This window comes from Pangasianodon hypophthalmus, chromosome 10, assembly GCF_027358585.1.
Source record: "Pangasianodon hypophthalmus isolate fPanHyp1 chromosome 10, fPanHyp1.pri, whole genome shotgun sequence".
NCBI classification, from domain to species: Eukaryota; Metazoa; Chordata; class Actinopteri; order Siluriformes; family Pangasiidae; genus Pangasianodon; species Pangasianodon hypophthalmus.
This window is the reverse complement of record NC_069719.1, coordinates 14,692,100-14,713,674: the sequence shown is the minus strand read 5'-3', so window position 1 is coordinate 14,713,674 and position 21,575 is coordinate 14,692,100. Positions and strand designations below refer to the sequence as shown.

General features: G+C 39.6%; 1 protein-coding gene across 4 annotated transcripts in view; it reads left to right on the top strand.

Annotated features, from left to right (window-relative positions):
* ralgapa2 (Ral GTPase activating protein catalytic subunit alpha 2) overlaps nucleotides 1–21,575 on the top strand; it is a 99,546-nt gene that overhangs the window by 54,563 nt on the left and 23,408 nt on the right. For all 4 annotated transcript variants that reach the window (XM_026934151.3, XM_034308307.2, XM_053237309.1 and 1 more), the window contains 14 exons: nucleotides 2,298–2,426; nucleotides 3,303–3,431; nucleotides 3,554–3,612; nucleotides 4,219–4,327; nucleotides 5,480–5,590; nucleotides 5,708–5,776; nucleotides 5,984–6,121; nucleotides 9,291–9,474; nucleotides 10,648–11,458; nucleotides 11,994–12,065; nucleotides 13,258–13,381; nucleotides 13,507–13,662; nucleotides 17,065–17,223; nucleotides 18,171–18,298. In XM_026934151.3, coding sequence (XP_026789952.2) covers nucleotides 2,298–2,426; nucleotides 3,303–3,431; nucleotides 3,554–3,612; nucleotides 4,219–4,327; nucleotides 5,480–5,590; nucleotides 5,708–5,776; nucleotides 5,984–6,121; nucleotides 9,291–9,474; nucleotides 10,648–11,458; nucleotides 11,994–12,065; nucleotides 13,258–13,381; nucleotides 13,507–13,662; nucleotides 17,065–17,223; nucleotides 18,171–18,298 — 2,378 coding nt within the window. The remainder of the gene's footprint in view (nucleotides 1–2,297; nucleotides 2,427–3,302; nucleotides 3,432–3,553; nucleotides 3,613–4,218; nucleotides 4,328–5,479; nucleotides 5,591–5,707; nucleotides 5,777–5,983; nucleotides 6,122–9,290; nucleotides 9,475–10,647; nucleotides 11,459–11,993; nucleotides 12,066–13,257; nucleotides 13,382–13,506; nucleotides 13,663–17,064; nucleotides 17,224–18,170; nucleotides 18,299–21,575) is intronic.

The window sequence follows — 21,575 nt, the reverse complement described above, 5'->3', positions numbered from 1 at the left end:
ATGTGGCATATATGTTAAAGTATGTTTACATTCACACTGTGACCGTTAGATGGTGCCAGCATTTTGTACATGGTATTTGGTTGCTTATGTAGAAAATAATTTGCCATTTGATCGCACAGTAGTTTGTTATTCTTGATTTAGTCAGAACAGTCCACTGCACCCTAAACTTTATCCACACTGAACATATTAAGAGAATTACATTACCAGGCTTTAACCGCTAGATGGTGCTGTAGTCTGTGCAATGATTTATTTATTTTTTTTAAATATATATTTTTTAAATCAATTATTGCTCTTTAGTAATAACAGCTGCCAAAAATTCTAAGTGTTGAACTTTTTTGTCACAGCATGTTTTGTAAAAGCTTCATTGGGTTTATTATAATATTATAATATCAGTCATTATGCAATTATTACTGATAACGTTATTTTAATGTTAATGTTATAGTATTTTTTTTTTTGCTTTCTCTTTAACCTGGGCTTAATAACTGTTGTTCAGTGTAAACAGACAAGTTAACAACTCTCCTTCTTTTATAAATTTATTCATCTTCAGAGGAGAACATGAATAATTCCATGCAGATAGTAACCAGAGCTCAGGATCAAACCATGTCACCTCCTTTGTAAATTGCATAAATTGCAAATCCTTATTTTTCTTTTAACAGTGAGAGCATATAAGCATATGAGAAGAAATTAAGACCTGTAAATTCATTTTGTGTGTGTGTGTGTGTGTGCGCGTGCATGCGTGAACACCAATGTTTGGAGCTGAAGTAGCTTTCAGGTTTTCTTCTTTGGCCATGGTATAGAGATCCTCATTATAATATTTTCCATGTCATTAAGCCTTATAGGAGCTCCTGCATCATGTGAGTGGGATTAAATAAAGTTTGATTGTTGCAGTAGTAGCAATGTGTGCTCACTGACCTCAGTACCCCTTTGGCTCTCACCTTTTACTGATTTCACACGCAATATGTCAGCCAAACCAGAGAGTGCTCTAAAAGGAAAGAGACACATAGGGTTCAGATTTTTACCACCGCAGAGGTGTAACATGTAGTCCCACTGATCAGTCCATGCCTTATGTCTTTATGACTGGCTGTTGGAGACGGAAGGCTGCGGATGCCTCTGCAATTGCCTAAACACCACGCCGGTGTGAACATAGAATTCACTCGGATATGTACTTAATGCATAGATAAGCCATTATCCAGCTGTTTAGTTATTATATGACCTATTTGAAATATGGCTAAAAAATGATCTAGATGATCATTTTCATCTAGTTGAAAATGAAAATGTAAATCTAGCCATACATTGTAAACAGTTAAAGAGATTGGCTTATGAAATGTATTTATTGGTGTACTGTTCAAATAGGGTCTGTGGTTAATGTGTAGCAAGTGCCTGTTGCACATTACAGGGAGAAAAGATAAGTCAACAAATCAGGCAGCTGTTCTACGACTTAACTCATTGATCAACACCGCACAGATTTTAACACAGTAGTTTAGTCACCTTAATGTCATATATTAATTCATAAAGGTTGAGACATTTGTGGAAGAATTAGAATATATTTAGTATTATCTCATAGTATGAACTTCTAGACATAAGCCGGATTCTCATCTCTTGCAAAGGAAGAATTACAAAGCTGTTTCGCAAATGCACAGCACTCAGTTGCTTTGCAGACTATTGTCAGTAGTCCCAACCCCTAGGTCTGCGTGTGCCTTTTCAAAGCAAACTACATTCTGATTGAGTTTGTTGTATTTACAGCTGCATAATGGAACCGCTTTGGCAGAATTGCTGCTTCCTCCAAAGCATTCATTTCAAGTAATCATCCTGCAGTTTTATGGCAGTTAATTACTACTACTTGCTCTGCATCGCAAAGGTCAATTATTGCAAAATGAGCATAAAATGTCCATGTGAACTCAACGCTTCTACCAATTTTACATCTTTATCTCAGCAGGTCTCTTTTTCCCCCTCATGCTTTCTAGGTTGTGTTATGTCCTTTTTTCTGTTTTGTATGCATTTTTGCCCACCTTTCTACACAAAGAATTCAATTAAGGGAGATGAATGCGGATGAATGTGTGTGTTTGTGCCTTTGTGTATATGTATGTTTCGGTTTGTGTCTGTTATGTAAAGGTTGTGACTCTTCTGTTGTCTGCTTTTTTAAAAGTGCATTTTAGTAGAAAACATAAAAGTGCATACATTTCTCATGCATAAACCCAGAAAGATATGCTGAGTGCAGTCTGCTCTGTTCTTTACCGTTGATAATAAGTGAAGCTGTTTTATCTTTTCTCTCTCCTGTCTGGCTGTCTTACTGCTAGGATGTGCTGAACACAATGATCAGGTGGTGCTCGCCACGATTCTTCTTCCTTGGCATGCCTGGCTTCACCATGTTGGTCGGGGACTTCATCACTGCTGCTGCTCGTGTCCTCAACTCGGACAACTCAGAGGTATCAGTGCCTCTGTTCTGTGTACACTCGCACGCTTACTTTCTATCCGCAGTATCAAAGACGTTACAGTAGTTTAGAAATGCAAGCTGAATGGAGAAATGATTTGTCTGGAGATTTTCAATGTTTAAGCATTACCAAATGTAAATATAACAAGATGAAAGTAGTGTTTTTCACATTTGTGATCACATCATAAATCACAAGTTATCACTTAAGCTTTAATAATTAATATAGGATTCTGGATGTAACTTGTGTTTGTGCAAGGCTGTGGTAACACTGAAAACAGCTTAATCAGTGCTCTGCTTGGAAGTGTGGATATTTTCAACTGTCAGATTGTCTGATAGACCTTGTGGCACACAGTTCGGCTGAGCCAACTGATTTGGCTGATTCAGCTGTGTCCTCTGATTCGGCTATGCCATCTGATTCATTTGAGTCGCCTGATTCGGCCGTGTGTCTGATTGATTTGAGTCGTCTGATTCAGCTGTGTCATCTGATTCATTTGAGTCGTCGGATTCAGTTGAGTAGTTGGATTCAGTTGAGTCATCTGATTCGGCTGTGTCATCTGATTCGGCTGTGTCATCTGATTCGGCTGTGTCATCTGATTCGGCTGAGTTGGCTGATTTGACGTCTTATCCATATGATTTGACTGAAGTGTTGATAACCAAATATGAAATGTACTGGACAGGCCAGTAGAGTAGATGCTGTAGAAGAAGTGTAGCTTTTTAACTGTCAAAATTTTCAGCTGTCAAAAACTTTGACTTATCTCCACTTCTTATCTATGTAGAGAATTAAATAATGAATTTGCTTTATGAATTTGAATTATGTTATTTATTAGCTCTAAGTTCAGTAATAAAGTAACTAAGTGGTTTTATTTAACAGTCTCCAAGGATTGAAGCTCAAACAGTGCTCGGCTCTCTGGTCTGCTTCCCCAACCTGTACCAGCAGATGCCTTCACTGCAGTCTGCACCAAAATCTCAGGATATTATGGTTGGCAAAGATGACTTGAAGGTATGTTGTGTGGTCTTTTCCTTCACTAGCCATGTAAGCTTATTTCGTTTGGTTAGTTGCCACACAATAATGCCTTCAGTCATGTGAATGTTGTTGCTTTTTTTTTTTTTTTTTTTTTTTAGGACTACCTTGTAAACATCCTGCTGAAGACAGCACGTAATGAGCCAAGTGAAGGAGCCAGGTAAACTTTAGCCATTTGCCTTATTATGTCAAAGTAGCACTGACTGCAGACAAAATCGCTAATAATATATTAATGTATTTTTTAACTTGTCATGGTAATGTAGTTTGGAAATGTACCATCTCTTTTCTACTGCTGTTGTGTCCAGTTGCTCCATGCCATCTCTGAAAGATTTATAGCAATACAAATGTAACATTTATATTAAAATTTGATGATCTATGTCAGCAGTGTTGATGGAAATGGAGTCCCAAAAGCCCTTCACAGGCTCAGATGTGTGTGCAGAAGTGTAAATAAAAGCTTCAGGGAATAGGACAGTCACTGTTCCCTGTCAAAAGCACAACCATTTTGATTTACCAGTCATTTGTAACACTATCTTGTTACTTTGAGCTCAAAACAAACTAAACACCATCCATCTGTTGTAAACACATTATACAGTATTGTGTATCTGTGAAACTGAGCCGAGCACGTGTGTGTGTGAGAGCACATTAACTCCTTTTTAGTGTTATTGCACGTTTATTTGCCTAAACGTGCATCCGTGTGTGTGTGAGTGTTCATGTGCGCGCACGCATGTGTGTGCGTGCTAAGCCATGTCTGTGTGTATTTTTGTAGGTGTGTTGCTATCTGCAGTCTGGGGCTCTGGGTGTGTGAGGAGCTGGGGCAACAGAAGATACACCATCAAGTAAATGATGCCATTAATGTGCTTGGTGTCACTTTAAAGGTTAGTGTTTTTTCTCTAGTGTGCAGTCCTCCACTGTGGTGCTTTAGAGCAGGAGTTCTCAAACGTTTTGTAACCAGGGACCCCTTTAACTGTAATAAAAAACAAGTAAATAATAATGCAGAAATAACATCATTTTTAATAATGCAACTATTCAAATGTTAGGCATGTTATTTTATTTATAGAACTGCTTGTTTCAATTCATGTGACAGGTTGAACAGTGTAATAGCTATAAGAACATAACAATAAATATAATAACTTTAATAATGGTGGGTTGTGGTTTCTACCACTGTAACAACATTTTAACTGACTATGCTAGTCTCCGGAACCCACTTTGAGAACCGTGTATTTAGAGTATATTGGCCTACTAGTAATATGCTTTGTTGTGTGTGTGTGTGTGTGTGTGTGTGTGTGTGTGTGTGTGTGTGTATATATACATGCATGCATGTGTGTTTACACTCGATTAGTGGAATACCTGGAGAGGACAATATGCCACTTTGCTGTTCTTCTTTTTCTGTTTTTGAGAGCAACAAAAAGTGCAGGGACATGGTACAATCATTTCTCAGCCACTTAGACTCAGATGATGTATCCCATTTTAAGCTTTTTCATTCCATGCCCTCTCCCACCCAAAAATCGACCTTTTTGAGGTGCACAACTTGACATGGAGTGAAAAAAAATGAGGTAGTAGGTGGTGGATAAAGGGAGCCATCCTCTAAGAGCACTAAAAGCAGCTGAAGGATTATTGGAGCATCTTTTTTTTTTTTTGTCTTTCACTATTTAGTCTTCTAATAGACTGCCTATGAGGTCATGGTTAGAAAACCATTCAAGAAATACCAGAGAATTTAATCAAATTCCAAATGACCAAAGCCCAGTTCTAGAGATAATTGCGTATATAGCAATAGTCAAAATCCATTACACTGAAATCCATGTAGCTGTGCAGGGTTTTTCTTTTCTATTTTCTTTTAGATGAACAAGTAATGATTTAGCTTTATAAATCTTAAAAGCGTGCAGCATAATATTATTATTTATCCATGCCCATCTTTTTCATTTTATTTATCAGGAATATTAATTCCTGAGATGAAGCAGTTACATCACAGATCTTTGTTCTCTAGTTTTTGCTTCTGAAAATTCTTTTTTTTCCCCCTCTCCTTTCAGTTTGGCAATAAGGTTGTGGCTCATGTAGCCTGCGACATCTTCCAGCTGTTGATCTGTCACTGGCAGCACCTGCAGAAACTGGAGCAGTCCCTTCCTAAAAGAATAATTGAAGTATGTGCATGTGGGTCTCCTTTTGAATAGACAAAATGTGGACATAATTTACTGCTTTCACGGTGGTACATGGCTGAGGAAGAACAGTGATTGATTTTGGTTTCCTGCCCTTTGTAGATCTTTGTAGCAACGATAGCATTCCTTCTGCCCAGTGCCGAGCACTCTACAGTCGAGGCAGATAAAAAGGTAAGTACAGAAGCTCTAAAGGACCTGAAGTGTTTTTATTTATTTAACTTGTGGGTTCCTCCCACTTTGTTTCCAACAGTTTGTCTTCTGCTACTTTAGTGGCAATTGTTGAGCATCCCCCGCCTCCTTTTTTTTTTCTCTTCAAATGAAAGGGTACTGTGTGAATTAGCTGAATGGAGTGTTTTTTTCTCTTTTTTAATGCTGTAGTTAATGGTATCCTTGCTGCTCTGCTTGCTTGACTGGTGCATGACCGTCCCTCTGTCCATCTTACTGGAGCCCATCACCATGCCTATGCTGGATGACCCTGCCTCTCACAAAACACCCCTGTTGGACTACATATACAGGGTGAGTAACCTCCAATTTTCTAATGAAAAGCCTCAATATAGTGCATTGCGTATCAAATGCTGTGCTTTGATGGTATGGTATATTCTTTCTTGATTCCAGACAAAGGTTCAGTCATCAACTAGCAGAGAACGCTCGTAGTTAAGCATCAAACACTGATGAGGGGACCAGGGCACAGAGTGAATGAGATATTAGTCCCTTGCTGTTGAGCAGATGCGGTCGGCCGCAGACCTTTGTGCAGATGTCATGCTCAGAGGAAAAAATGGCCAAATTATTTAAATACCCTATTGTTCAATTGATAAGCCTGCCAATGAATGCTGAACTTGAGAATTCAACTCATCATCATATGAGAGAAACTGCACCTGGTGCAAAGACAAAAAGGATGAAATAAATGTCATTAGTTTCCCCCTTCACTCATATGACTGTTAATCATTCGCAGCTAGTCATTATATGCACAGTGGGTTTATTTTATTTTTCAATTTATCAGTGTTAAGCACAGTACACTGCAAGTACACTTAACTCATGCCTTAATTTGCCTTTTGTGGCAAGGATAGCACAGAGCAGTACACTTATTTATAGCACACGATCTCATGTGAACCGTGATGCTTTTTAATGATTTCTGCTGAGATCTCCTGCAGTACCAGAACTGCTGAGTGTTCATCAATGTATAATACACATGGAGTAAAACAAGACAGGGCGTGCTGATATAGGAAAATAATCAATGACTTGAATCAATGGCCCGATGCGAAGCTGATTACCTGGTGTGACCCCAAAGTTGATTATTTCCAGTAACAGCATGTACTGAACAATTTAATTATTTATCAAAGAACATTTTATCCATTTATACTACCATTTAACATTGTGTAACATCTGAAACAAGTTAGATCTTGTTATCAGTTATGTTATAACTGCTGTACAAAAATGCATCTAGTTACCAAGAAACCCTGAGGTCTTCTGTCTAGAAGACTTTATCATGTGGGAAAACTTTAAGTTACAGATTTTATCTCTGACTGTTACAAAGCACCAACACTGGCACTGGAGATATGCTAAATAAGTATTTCCTTACAAGAAGGTTTAGTGTATCTTGTATCAATTACACATCAAAGTTTTTATTTAAATCCATTTATATGGAGCATCAACTATACCATATGTATACAACTATATATGTATATACAAGTACTTGTAAGTTGATACTTAAACAATAATGTACTAGAACGGACACGGACAAAATAAACCTGTCCATGTTGTGCTGTTATAGAAAATGAGTCAGCATCCTCTGACAGATTAGAAACGAACATTCACCAGCTCTGTGTTATAAATTACAACAAAAAGATTATTCAACCACAATTTAGGGCAAAATGTCAGGAGAGTTTTAGGATTTCTACACTGTATTTAGAGTTACACTAAATATATTTTTACACTTTTTATGATACACTATTTACACTATAGGTTTTCTTCTAATGGTACAGCCTTAGAATTTATCTGTAGGAAATTAAGTGTGTATAAACCTCCAAATGGCTCTGTTTGAGTAGCTTCCTCTACTCTTGTCCAGTGGACTGTTGCTATGCAAGACAACCACTTAGTCACCAAGCAAACAACCTCTTAGGAGAGCATCTGCCTCATTTCTCATGCTAAAAATTCAGCTTTCTCATTGTGTTCCAAAAAGAATAAGCGGTGCAGCATTTTACTGTTGAGAGTTCATCAGTGAGACATAATTGTAGATGATTTACTAGGTTTGTGAGACTGCATTTCTTGTGTAGTCCATATAGGATTATATGGTTATAGAAGTCCAGGCACAATTATTGCGGCATGAAGAGAAATGTATTTTTGTCTCCAGGTAATACAGAAATAATGAAGTAGTAACATCTTGTGACTTACATCAGATAGCAAATCAGTCAGGCTTTTTAATATAGATTTTAGGCAGTATCTGATCATGTTTGTTTACCTTCTGGGCTTGTTGCTTGTGTGTGCTGTGTTTGAGAATGAGCCAAAGGGATAAAGTCTTAATTAAATCAAACAAAGCAGCCCTGTTCAGGCACTGTGATAAACTGTGCTGGACCGTGTCTTATCTTGTCCAGCCAACAGAGGCATGGCCATCTGTTTAAGCACATTCATACACTGCCATACTGCATGAGAAATTGATTATTAGTCCATAAAACCCACTCTGATTAGGGTTTCTGGCTTAGCACAGTAAATAATGTCTCGCTTCCATATGGTGGCCTACTGTAGGGCTCAGCTAGACTAATCCACATGTGGCGACATTTGCACATAATGTTTCAATTTAAAAGAATGTTCCTTTGGGTGTTTCCTCTGTTTTTCGCCAGAGCAAAATACCACCAGGAGCTGAAAATAACATTTTCCATTGAGTACGTTTATAGAGATCAGGCAAATTCGCTGAAGAAACTCTCAAGTAGTGTAATCCGTATTTATAATTCAGTAGGTCTTCATTAACATCGTCAAAATTCTGAGAACCTTATCACTCTGTGAGTTTGAACGGTATTTACTTTTATAAAGGTCTTTCTGGGTGCTTTTGATTAAACATCCCTCAATGTTCATTGATAATAGATGTGATCTTATGGTGTTATTTATTAAAAAAAGACTCTGTAGCCTTATTGGACCTCTCATCTTATCAAAATGATAATTTTAGGATTATACTTAATTTTTGTGACAATGAGATTTCAAAAGTGAGATACTTTTGAAAATAATAAACATCAAAAATCCTTCATGGTAGATTTAAACAATATGTTTTTTATGGACTGAATATGTGCTGTGTTTCATTTAGCTTATGTTATGATGTTAGCTAACCTGATAATCTATTCAGCGTAATGTTGCTTAATTTTATAACATTAAACAACTTGTATAAATATTGAGTACCTTAAGCTGCATATCGCCTTTTACCATACACATGAGCATTTTTGTGATTAAAAAATGACAAAACAATAAATGAATGAATGAATTAATGAATGTCCGTCTGAAGCAGTTTTAAATTACTGAATCAGTTTTGAATTATATTTCTAACCCTGCAAATGCTTTTTCGTTCTCTGTTGTGCAATAGCTCTAGTGTAGGGTCACAGTATAGCCAGCTTTTAGAGCCCCTATGGAATGTGCATCTGTGTTAGACAGTTACATCTGTGGTTTTTTTTTTGTTGTTTTTTTTTTCCTGTTTGTTTAGGTGCTCCACTGTTGTGTATCCGGCTCTAACCTGCACACACAGCAGAGCCACTACCTCCTGAGTCTGGCAGATCTGTCTACAGACTATGACCCCTTCCTGACACTAGGCCAGGTCAAGAACTCTGAGCCACCACCTATGCACAACAGCACAGGGGAATTTGGCAACCTTCTCACAGTGGCTGAGGGTAAGTTCAGGTTATCCTTAATGAGGTAGATTTAACTGTGCGTCAAGAACTCTAGCAAGTTGTTGTGTACAGTGTTTCTTTTATCTCCATGATTACACTGAGTGTGTATTTAAATAACAGGAGCTACTCAGAGAGTAGTGGAATATATGTAGAGCTTAAACATCACATTTTTCCTTTCCAAAGATGCAGAATACCAGTAGACCTTTATTTCACTGAAACTCTTTTTTTTTTAATGTATTAGACGAAATATAGCACCATCTGAGATGAAACTACTAAAAAGCCATGCATTAGTGCTCTATTTAAAAGGACCCCATTTATTCTAATTATTTAAGAATTTATTTTCCCCTCATTTGACCTTGCTACATCCATTAGGTAACTATTTAAAACTTTTCTAATGGTTCTTTTAGACATCTCTATTTTTCAGTGGTCATGCCTTTTATGATAGTATATGTAGCTCTGTAGGAGAAGCGAAACACTGTTTTTTTTTTTTTTGTTTTTTTTTTTACTATACCCGCATCCTTCATTATATATCTTTTTTTTTTTTTACTTTTACACACATAACAAACAACCCCTGCTAAAGAACAAATTAAAAGCAATATTCCCGCACCCTCACATTGATTAGCTCACCTCAAAGCCCTCTCCATCCTTAATGCAGTGCACTAGCTTTCCCATAGAGGTTTTCCTTTTGCTTTAATGGTTGTGATGGTATTGATGGCACTGTCATGTGTGAGCATCTTTTTCACTCTAATCACAACACTAGAATTCCCCTTTGAGCCGTCCTCAGCATTTGCATAGCTGTTATTCATAGAGTACTGTTGAGCTCACTGTAAAAGGTGTGATGCTCATTAGTGCAGCTCTTTGAGTACTTTTTCCTCTTTATTGTGGAGACTGAATAGCTCCTTTGAAGGTGTCTTTGATTCGGTCTGAAGATACCCAAAAACCCGCTAAGTGACAACGCAAAAATTACGCAAAAGAGAGATTTTTGCCTAGTACTAATAGCTTGTATCATGACTCTTGGAGCTGAAGCAAAACACTCTATTTACATAGAGAATCAGAAAACCATGAGCAGAACCAGCTGAGGGATTATAAGAATCAAACTGATTTTATATTCAGCCTAATATACACGTGTATTGTGTTCCTGAAATCGTGCATAATCATTTTGTTATGCTGCAGAAAAGAAAAGAAGGAACATGGAGTTGATTCCTCTGACAGCTAGAATGATAATGACGCACCTCGTCAACCATTTGGGCCACCAACCCCTCAGCGGCGGCCCTGCACTACTGCACAGCATGGTTAACGAAAACCATGACAACCCTTACGTGGAGTCGTCTGAACTGTCCTCAGAGGTCTTCAAGAGCCCCAACCTGCAGCTCTTTGTTTTCAACGAAAGCACACTCGTGTCTTACCTGCAGATTCCCTCTGATCCCATGTCTCTCTCTAGCACAAACTCCAAAGAGAACTCATCTGAGGTGCGAGTGATTGTGCGGGACATCTCTGGGAAGTACTCATGGGATGGCAGTGTTCTTTACAAGACTTTAGACAGGACGAACTTGCACTGTAGCAGCACTGGGGATGAGCCTTCACACCACCACACTAACTATTCATCCGCTTCCTCCAAGCAGACCTCATCTCATGCGAGTAGATGCTCATCAGAGCTGGAGGTTGAGGATAGTGTGGATGTGTTGGACCAGCTTCTGGAGGAATTGGGCCACAGCAGTCCTGAGTGCCTGCCTCAGCCTCAGCAGAGACTCACACAACCAGCTCCAGCACCCGTGGGTATGACCGCAGACATGGAGGGTGCCATCATGGAGGCCATTCACAGACAAGCACAGCAGGAAGAGGAGGAGCTCACCTGCAGACGAAATGAAGATCCGAGTGTGAAAGCTGCCAGTCAAAGAGAGCCCATTCACCAGGAGCCCAAAGCACCGTTCTATTTCTGCCGCCTTCTGCTCAATGAGCTTGGCATGAACTCCTGGGACCGCAGGTATATGTCCATTAGTGTAGAATATTTTACTTTTCCCACTGGTGTGAGAGTTTTTTTTTTTTTTCAATGTTTTAGAACATAGTTTCCTCATTAATTGAATCATTTTATTGAATTATTTACATTTAATCTCTTTAGCAATTATAAACCCGTGGAGGAACTTAGAATACCACAATTTTATGTTCTTCAGCTGTAATCTGCAACCACTTCTACATTTTCCATTCACCTTCTCAGTTTCTGTGCTGATGCACTCCCACTGTTTCCCTTCTGCCCCGCTTTCTCTCTTTAATGCAAAGAATACACCACTGGTAGTGTTGAGTGGCCACCTGTGGATAAATGATTTGGTTTTTTGCTATAATTATCAGAAACCATGCAACCTACGGTTTTTAATTCTGTCCGCTTCAGCCATGTTGTAAATTTTATCTTCAGTGGAACAGTTGTCGATGGCTTTGAGAGAAGAATATAGATAAGTGAGTGAATGAAATGCATTAAATAATTATATAGAGATATTGTCTTGACTGCATTTTCTTAATTGCAGAAAAAGCTTTCATCTCCTGAAGAAGAACTCAAAGCTCTTAAGAGAACTGAAGAATTTGGATTCGAGGCAGTGGTAGGTTTTAGATGCTCTCATGTGCATCTTTAAGTGCTTCATTAGGTTTCAAATGGTATGCAAGCTTTTATCTCTAATTACCAACTCTGTGAACAAAGACTAGCTATATTATCTATGCACAATTGCACTGGAAAATGCTAAACCATGCTTAGATATGATAAAGCTAGAAATGAAACTACCTCGTTAATCTACTGGTAAAGCTGAACTGAAATCAGTTGTAAAGCTTTAATTTTTATGATACATTTTTTCACCATGCTGATCATTCAAAGCTTTAATTATAGCATGCATGTAGTGAACAAATTCACCTAGTGCAATACCCGGTGTGACTGCAGACAGCTGGCTAAATCCTTTAAGAGCACTATTAGTGAGACATGTCTTAAGGCCACTCTTAGCTACTCCTTTCTTTCAACCCCCCACTAGCCTAATCCTGCCCATCTCTGGCAGAACACAGCTCAGCACTCCTCAAACCACTGCGATCAATAGGCACTCAGAGTGGCTAATTACAGAGGCTTATTAAAGAATACCCCCAGGATCGGCCCAAACTTTCTCCCTGTGTGCATACCTGCCCTGTGCATAGCAACCGCTGTCTGAGCATGCCGAACATCACAGTGCAAGGGCATGGTGCTTCCACAGCAACGCTGCTCAAACGATGGAGAAGAGGAGTGCAGAGATAAAATGTTTATTCCTTTTGCCTGAGTCGCCCTTTTTTACTTATTGTATTTTTATCCATTATATGCCGGAATGTACCCCTTTTTTCTATTTTTCTTTTCATTTTATTTTTTTAATATACTGATAAGTGGACATATTTTTGCTTTTGGTCAGCTCTGTAGAAGAAAAACACATAATGTCTTATGCACTTTTCTCTTGTAAAGGTTTTTAATATTGTACCACTTAATGTACTTATGAGTATGTGAAGTATTTTGGCTGTGGGATTTTATTTAATTATATTACTGTTGTTAACTTTCATCTAGGCAGATGTAAAATGGACATTCATTGTAAATAATTATGATCACCATACAATATGTTGGTATTTTTATTACATGTTAGATTGTAGGTCAATTATTTATGCTTGGACAATTTACAAGGGTATGCATTTTGTGATATTTAAAAATTATTCAAATAATAATGAATAACAGTCATACTGTCATACAAAATTTAGTGTCACTAATTTTAATGCGTCCATGTGTTTCAGTCGAGAGACGCACAAAATTGCTGTGTTCTATATTGGTGAAGGCCAGGAGGATAAGTGCTCTATATTGTCCAATACTGAGGGCAGCCAAGCGTACGAGGACTTTGTCTCTGGACTTGGATGGGAGGTACAAATCCAACATCCACTCTCTGTCACTTTTTTAGCATTGACACACTCACACATGCTACATCATATAGTATTTCCACTTCTTGAATGAATAGCATTGTCTTCTCTCTGTCTCGACCCCCGCAGGTGGACCTGGCTACTCACTGTGGGTTCATGGGAGGTTTGCAGAGGAACGGCAGCACGGGAAACACTGCGCCGTACTACGCTACCTCAAACGTGGAGGTCATCTTTCACGTGTCCACTCGTATGCCCTCTGACTCAGATGACTCTATCACTAAAAAGGTACAGCTCATCCTATCCCTTTGTTTTCAGTGATATTCAAAAAATATTGTCATTACATAGTTGAACTACTTTAATGTAATAGGATGTGACACAACTAATGATGTTGTATTTTCCTACATCTATTTACATATTCATACAATTTTCAAGACTACCTGGTGTATCTAGGGAACTGAACAGGCTGATAGTAGATTAGTGTCGCAAAGCATGTGACAGGCACATGTAAGGCGTGACTCTGTGGCTGTGCTGTTGATTACTAGGCTCTGTATGCTTGCTGTTAGCTGAAGCACTGTAGAGCCGAAGAGAGCAGTAGTCATGTCCTGCCTCAGTAATGGTTCTGACTCTCTCGATTCCTGCATGTGCTGTGACCTGGGCCCCGATCATCCCATTAAGTCATTGTGCCAGGGCCAGGGTCCTGCTAGATGCCCTGCTGTCAAATTCCGCCTGTGTTGGCGGGGTAGCGATCGACAGGCGTTAGCTCGTTAGCACTGGCGAAATGAGCCACCGGGCTCCTGCTTTGCGAATGCCGCCAATCTGATCATGTGCGCACCCACAGAGAGGAGATTCATCAGGAAGATCACACTGACACGGCTCACTGTTAGTGTTTTATTAGTCTGTCTCAGCCGCGTTCGATTTTCCCCCAGCCCAACGCATGCACTGGAGGCGTGGTCCAGCAGCATGTAGGTGTGTGTAAGCTCATGGTGAAAGGGTGTGTGCCGTAAGCTCTGTTCGATTCATTTGGGCCCCTTAATTGCTTTGCTCCTTCTCTGGTGGTAACCAGGGGGCAAGTGTATGCTGCAAGGGTGTAAAGGGAGGGGGTAATGATTCTGCTTTATCAGCCACAGCCAGGCAGGAAGTTACCCTCTAAATTACAAATGTAACTTTGAGTCAGGAGGAGGGGAAGATGGGAGAAGGAGAAAGGGAAAAGAGAGGAATTCCTGAATTCAATTTTGTGCTGGGGGGCAGAGCAGCTGGCTGTGCTAGTAATGTAGTTATTTGAAGGGCTCAGCCATTCAAGGCCACGGCCTGTCAGGAGGCAGCCGGTCAGCCTGACACACAAACTCGCAAACGCACCCACACACACTCTCATACTCCGATCTCCCTTATACAGTCAGCATGTTGGAGAGCAGGCAGAAAATACTGCTGTATTTGGGGCATGCATAGCTCATTTCTGATAGAGTACTGTATATTGTGGGTATGTGCAGTTCACTCTTGCAAATGAGGCTAGGTGAGGGTTAAATGAGGCTAATAATACTGAACTTTCATATTAACAAATCTGTCTTTCTCCACTATTATTCAGCTCTCAGTCATCCAAATCATGCATTATCACAATGTTGTCTTTAACATCTGTCACATTTCAGTTTAGTTGGAATCTCTAATATGTGTACAGCGTGTTGTGTATTTCCTCTCTTTCCCCTGACCTATTTACATGCCATTGATTCTTCTGTGTCACTGAAATGGATCAGCATGCACTGGCCCAATCAGCTTGTTGTGGATTTATTTAATTCTAGGCCATTAGCATAATTAAGGGCTTAGAGGGAAATGTAGTAATTGCATTTTTTTGGTGGAGAGGGCATGTTTTGCTAATGGCTCATTAGGCGCCAGTGCATTGGCAGATGTTCGACAGCCTATCGAAAGATCCTACCTTAGCTTCGAGTTGTTTTCAGTCAATTTTATCCATTTGCATATACACTCATTTATAGTTAAAATAATTTAAACATCAACTCGTTCAACTCATTAAACTTTTGCCTCATGTTAGAACCTGTCATTCTAACTACATTCTCAAAATTACAAGGGCAGACTGAATATTCCTGAGTTAAAAAGAAAGGAACAGTTATTAATTATTGTTTCATGCTTATATAAACTATACTGTATATGTGAGATTGGAGTACAATTTAATTCATTCACTTACATTTGGTTTTGTAATGGTTGTCTTACCACTAAGTGCAAAAAAGAAAAAATATTTCCTTGAACTGTATTTCCTAGTTTAATATAAAATGAAAATGTTAGCAATTTGACGGGCAGAGCAGTCAATTTAATCTGTAATTGACTCATTATAATCCAATTTCTTAAACTTATTTTTCTCCACATTTGAAAGCATTGTTACAAGATGCAGGACCATTTTTGCAAACCTAAAATTAGTGCTTCTTCAAAACAAATTTTCATAATCAAGTCTTATTAGAGTGTGTTCACATTGTCAGTGTCCAGTGGAAATTGAATCATTAGTGTGTTCTTTGAATCCGGCCAGAGTGCTCTTAAAGTAACATCGCATGTGGTTACTGGACGATCGTGGGTGAGTCTAGGTTTTAATGGCTATCGCTTAGATGACATTGTCACATTTCATAGTTTTTAGTTTATGCTAGGTTTGTTCAAAATTTGTTTCATTATTTATGTCAGTCACAGCAAACATGATCATATAATATTATTCAGATTTAACATTCTTATTATTCTTTACAATAACTATCTTCAACAACCATTATTAAATTCAATCTTATATCTTTTAAAGACCAGACAGCATTTTGTTATTATGAATTTAAGGAAAAAAACCCCTTTTTTTTTTTTTTTTTTTTTTTGGTAGATAAAGTGCCCCTAGGTGTAAGTAACTGTGTGAATGCTTGTGTGCATGTTGCCCTGTGATGGACTGGTGTTCCATCCAGTATGCATTCCCGCTTCATGAATAGGCTCCACCGCAAACCTGACCAAGATAAAGCCGGTTGCTAAAGATGAGTTGGCAGCTGGCCTTAGACGCGAGTCAAGGGCTGTTATATCGTCTTAGACAAGGGGCACTGGCTTATTTCACACTCTGTCAAAAGACATCTTTGTGCACATGTATCTGACACAGATTTGTTTGGAGATCTGACACTAGCTAATAAGAGATCAGGATTTGTAAATGTATTGTTTGAGAGGGCCAGGTAGTCATTGGAGTTGTTATAAAATTAAAAAAAAAAAAAAAAAACAGTGAACATTTTTTAATCATGCTTAGTGAGGTGTTTGAGAAAACTCTATCTTCTACCAGCAGATAAGTATCACAGAGCATCTTCGTTGATGTGGTTTGACCCACTTGTGATCACATCACAGTTTCCAGCAGCTAGCAGTGCAAAAATAAAAAGGTTATAAATATAAGTAAACACTTATGGGAGATTTTGGACCAACATGTTATACAGAGCTCTCCACCACCATCATGGAAACACCAACTGATGGAATGCATTTTGGTGTCCATCCCTTCAGTATCGCACCAGTGACTTGTAGAATCTATGGCAAGTCACACTGAAACTGTTCTGGTGGCCCAACTCCTTACTAAGACACTTGATGTTGATTTTTTCATAGGTTTATCTGTAACGTATGGTGTGTCTATCAGTTTGTATTTATATATCTGTCTCTCTGTCTGTATGCTCATATGTCTAGCTTCGTCATCTGGGAAACGATGAAGTGCACATTGTGTGGTCAGAGCACACGCGGGACTACCGGCGGGGCATCATCCCTACTGACTTTGGAGACGTGCTCATCATCATCTACCCCATGAAGAACCACATGTTCTTTATTCAGATCATGAAGAAACCACAGGTATGCCCACTGTTCATGTCCATGTGCTGCATTAATTTTCATAACATGGTAGAACCCTTAATACATAATAAAAATATTTATATCAAAACATTTAGAGCTATATGGTTATATTTTGCCTTGACTCAGTGATCTTTGGTTGCTTGACTCGATGGTCTGTTAGCCTGTCTCCACTGCATGCCTTACTCCACTCAAGAATCCATAAATGCCCCCCTCCCAAACCTGAGACCATTACTGCACTGTCGGCTTGCTGCTCTCATCATTGCCAGACTAGCTTTCATCTTCACTGTTCACTCATACTGCGCACACACACACATCTGTTGCTTGCTTGGACGTCAGACAGGTCAAAAGCTTCATGAGTGACCAAAGTAGGGCCACTGGTAATTTTTCTATAAGCCTAATTGAATTACACAATAAAATTACACATTTGGGGAGCATTTAGATAGCAAATATACAATTGCTGTCAAATTCAAATACATTTTCGATTGAAAAAAAAATGTAAGCAATGATGAAAGCCAGTATAAAAAAACAATACACAGTAAATTATCCTGCAGCTCCATAGTGGTAAAAGCATCCATAAAAGCACAGAAGGCAGAGCCGCACTTGAAGAAATTCCCTTGGCTGCATCAGTGCCAAGACAAATAACTCAATGCTGTGTTCAATGAGTACAAGCCTTGAGAGAGGGAAGTGCAGCATTCCATATTGACTGGAGTCATTTTGGTCTGTCATCCTTATTGATTTTCTTTGGCGATGTGGATGTGTAATTGTCATAGAGCGAAAATAGAGTGATCATTATCTCAGCTAAGCCCACATGCGATAATATGCATTGGTTTAGGGGTTCATGCTCATCACTCGATTCTGTTAATGATTTTTTTTAAAGACATCTGTCTTAGAAGAAACATCGCCCAGTGACTGATGTCTTTAAATCAGACTGTTTTCTCCCGTCTCAGGTCCCTTTCTTTGGCCCTCTGTTTGATGGAGCAATAGTTACAGGGACACTGCTGCCAAGTCTCGTACGGTCCACATGCATCAACGCCAGCAGAGCAGTGAAGTCTCGACTGACGCTCTACCAGAGCTTGTATCTTTTCAGCACTTCTTCACATCTCAGAATTAATTTAACCATGATCAGGAAAAATAAGAAGGTTACTAAGGTAGGATCTGAAAAAATATTATGGAAGCCAGGTTTTGATGGTTAATTTTGATATTTCACATTCATATTTGTATCAGGTCTATATGTTTATATGGGTGTCTAGTTTAATAGGGTTTAAGCAGAAACAAATGGCATAAAACAGGTTTCAACCTTTTCCTAAATCCCTTTCTCATTCAGTGTATGCACCATAGTTCTCTTTCTCATGTCTCTTGAAAAGGGGAGTGAGAGGGCAAAAAGATGGTCACTTTTCACAGCTTTGAACAAAGGCTTGATCTGTTCTAATGAATAATTAAACTGTCTGACTCATGCTCATTGCAGGAACAGCTGCTGTACAGTACCTTTTTCACATACATGGACACATCCACTTAGACCTTCATTTTTTCTCTCCTTATCTCTGTCTGCCTCCTTTGCTCTTACCCCTTTCAGGATTTCTGCCTCTTCGTCATACTTCCTTTTATTTCCTTTCTCTTGCCTTATGTCTCTTTCTCCTCTGCTGTTCGGAACAATAGCCTTGGCTCTGTCGCTGAAAGGCGACTGTATTCGTGCAGAGATGAAATCTCCTCTGGAGTTTCCTCATCTAACAATGGTCGGGGTCCGTGCAATCTACCGTCTTGTTGTGCGACAGTGCTCCAAGGTAATTAGCTGAATATTTCTTCAAAGGGAGCGGCTGTGCTCGGGGTGCAGGCTGATAAAAGCGGGTCCTGCTCTGGAGAGGCCTCCAGCAGCCCACCTCTCTGCTACACCATCACTCACCTCTAATTGGATGGGCTGTGGAGAAATGGCCACCAGCACTTGGCCAGGTGCACCGCAGTCCACCTTCTTGCCCTAAACTGCCCCATGCCATGTTTGTGCATTTGTTTGGGTGAGTGTGCTCTTGCTCATGCGTATATCTTTACCACATCTTGTGCAGTGGTGCTGTTCTTGGGTTGCTGCAGCCAAAGGAGTAGTGTTATTCCAGAGGACCTGGTGGGAGCTCTTTGGACAGAGAAGCCTCTCTCCTGCTGACACTGTATTACACAGCCCTTTCAAATCACACATAATGTGTCATCTATTATTGATTCAGCTCCACGGAAAAAAATAGCCGCTGTGAGTTTGAAGTCTGGTGTGCCAGATCCCTTTTTTCAAGTGGGAGTGGACGGGGCTTGTAATCTTAAAATTCATCCCATAGATGTCCAGAAAGGAAAATGTTCAAGAAATAAAAAATGTGTTGCAAATCGGGTCTTTTAAAGTATTGAAGGGTCTTTTGAGATACTGAGTGCATATGAATAAGCCAGATTTAAATGCGCATAAATGCCATACATGCATGCCAACGGTTTACTAAAGGCAATTTCTAGATTCATTTGCTCATTAAGGATATTTGTTTACTGGCATTATGATTTGTTGAATATTCATGACACTTCCTGAGGACTATCTGTCTGTCATGATGTCAGTCAGTAGAAGTGATTACCATGGGACTTGGAGCAGTGGTCAGGTGGGGATTTAAGAGGTAAAACTGAGATTCACTGACCTAGTGAGTCTGCCTCACTAGCTTCCCTGCTGACCGGAATCGATGGAGTTAGCATGTTTCCTGACTTCTTTCTCTCTCCTTTGCTCCCTCCCTTCTCCGGCCCTTTCTTCCTCTTTTCTTCAGTCAGATCCAGCTCCAGGCGCCAATCAATAGCTATAATCTGTTCCTACCCATCGCCAGTCATGCAAGCTCCAGCTCTTAGCACTCATCAGCAGGAGGACGAGAGGGAGGAGGGATATTACCAAATAGTAGTACCTTTCCTTGATGTTTTCTTCATCGCTGCTCTCACATTAATCAGTTTTAATGAGGTTCATGACACAGTAGGTCTAGGCTTTCACCTTGTAGTGGCTATTTTATGATATATTAGTGAAAATGAAATGTTCCAGGCTTTAAAAATAAGTACCTAGTTTTGGGGTTAAGTAAATATTTAAATCTTTATCTACCATGTCAAACGAACTATACTCTGTGGAGTTTGGTTTTTAGGCCTATAGGTAAGATGTCTAAGGAAGGCCTGTGTGAATTAAGAGTCCAGTGCCCCCACCCAATCACTTTATGGTGACTCTAATCCCATTTTCACTCCAGTACACTGGCTTCTCTCCCCCTCCTGCCTGCCTCCCTGCTCCTCCCAACTCACCAGCTGTTCCCAGAGGCTCCTTACAATATCAAATGTGTTCAGATTCCCCATTCCCCACCACAGCCCCTCCCAATCCCCCTTCCCACTTTTTCTCCCATTCTTTCTTTTCCATTTAGCCTCAAAAAAACCTCACAAACTCATATACTCTGCCCCCGCTCCTCTCCCAACAAGAGAGTCTGTACATTCGGTTTTAGGTTGGTGACCTCTCAAACACACACACACACACACACACAGATGCATATTCTTAGGAAGTGGGTGGCTCTCATCCACAGGCCTGTCATGCCCAGCCCTGACTAGAGAGTCACTCAGTCCCATATGGCATATGGCGTATAGCTGCTGCTTCATATGAAATGCACAAGTATTCTCCCCTCCCTCTCTTCTCTCTTGCACTCCTCTAATGCTGAATGACTCATAGCATTATTGCGCTCTCTCTCTCTCTGTCTCTCTCTCCCTCTCTCTCTCTCTTTCCCCTCTAACTCTCCTTCTACTCATGATGCCTGGAACAAAGACATCTCTCTCTCTCTCTCTCTCTCTCTCTCTCTCTCACACACACGCACACACATGTTCGTACTCACAAATCCCCCTGGGGTGGTGCTTTCTTTTGGGTAACACCAGCTTAAACACAGCTAGAGAACAAGTTTGTAAACAACTAAGTGACTGGCAGGTAGCAATGGATTAAATGAAGCTGTGTACATGTGTGTGTGTGCATGCGTGCATGTGAGTGTGCATGCATTTTGTGGGTGTGTGTGGGGGGGGTTGTGTGGGTGTGTGTTAAAAAGCTTGTATGATACAGGTAGCACTACTTGTTCTCTGCTTGATATATCGCTTAGCTTGTATTTCCTCATTTGTTATTTGCTTTAGATAAAAGATTCTGCTAAATGAATAAATGTAAAAGTAATGTAAATGTGTGGCTTTTGTACCACTATTCAGTTTTGAGTTGTCATTATCAAGTCCTGGCTTTCATCACCACTCATTAGAATTAGTATACTGCAGTAGACTCATTTCATCACCACTCATTAGAATTAGTATACTGCATTTGTAGTGATCCCACTAGCTGCTTGCTC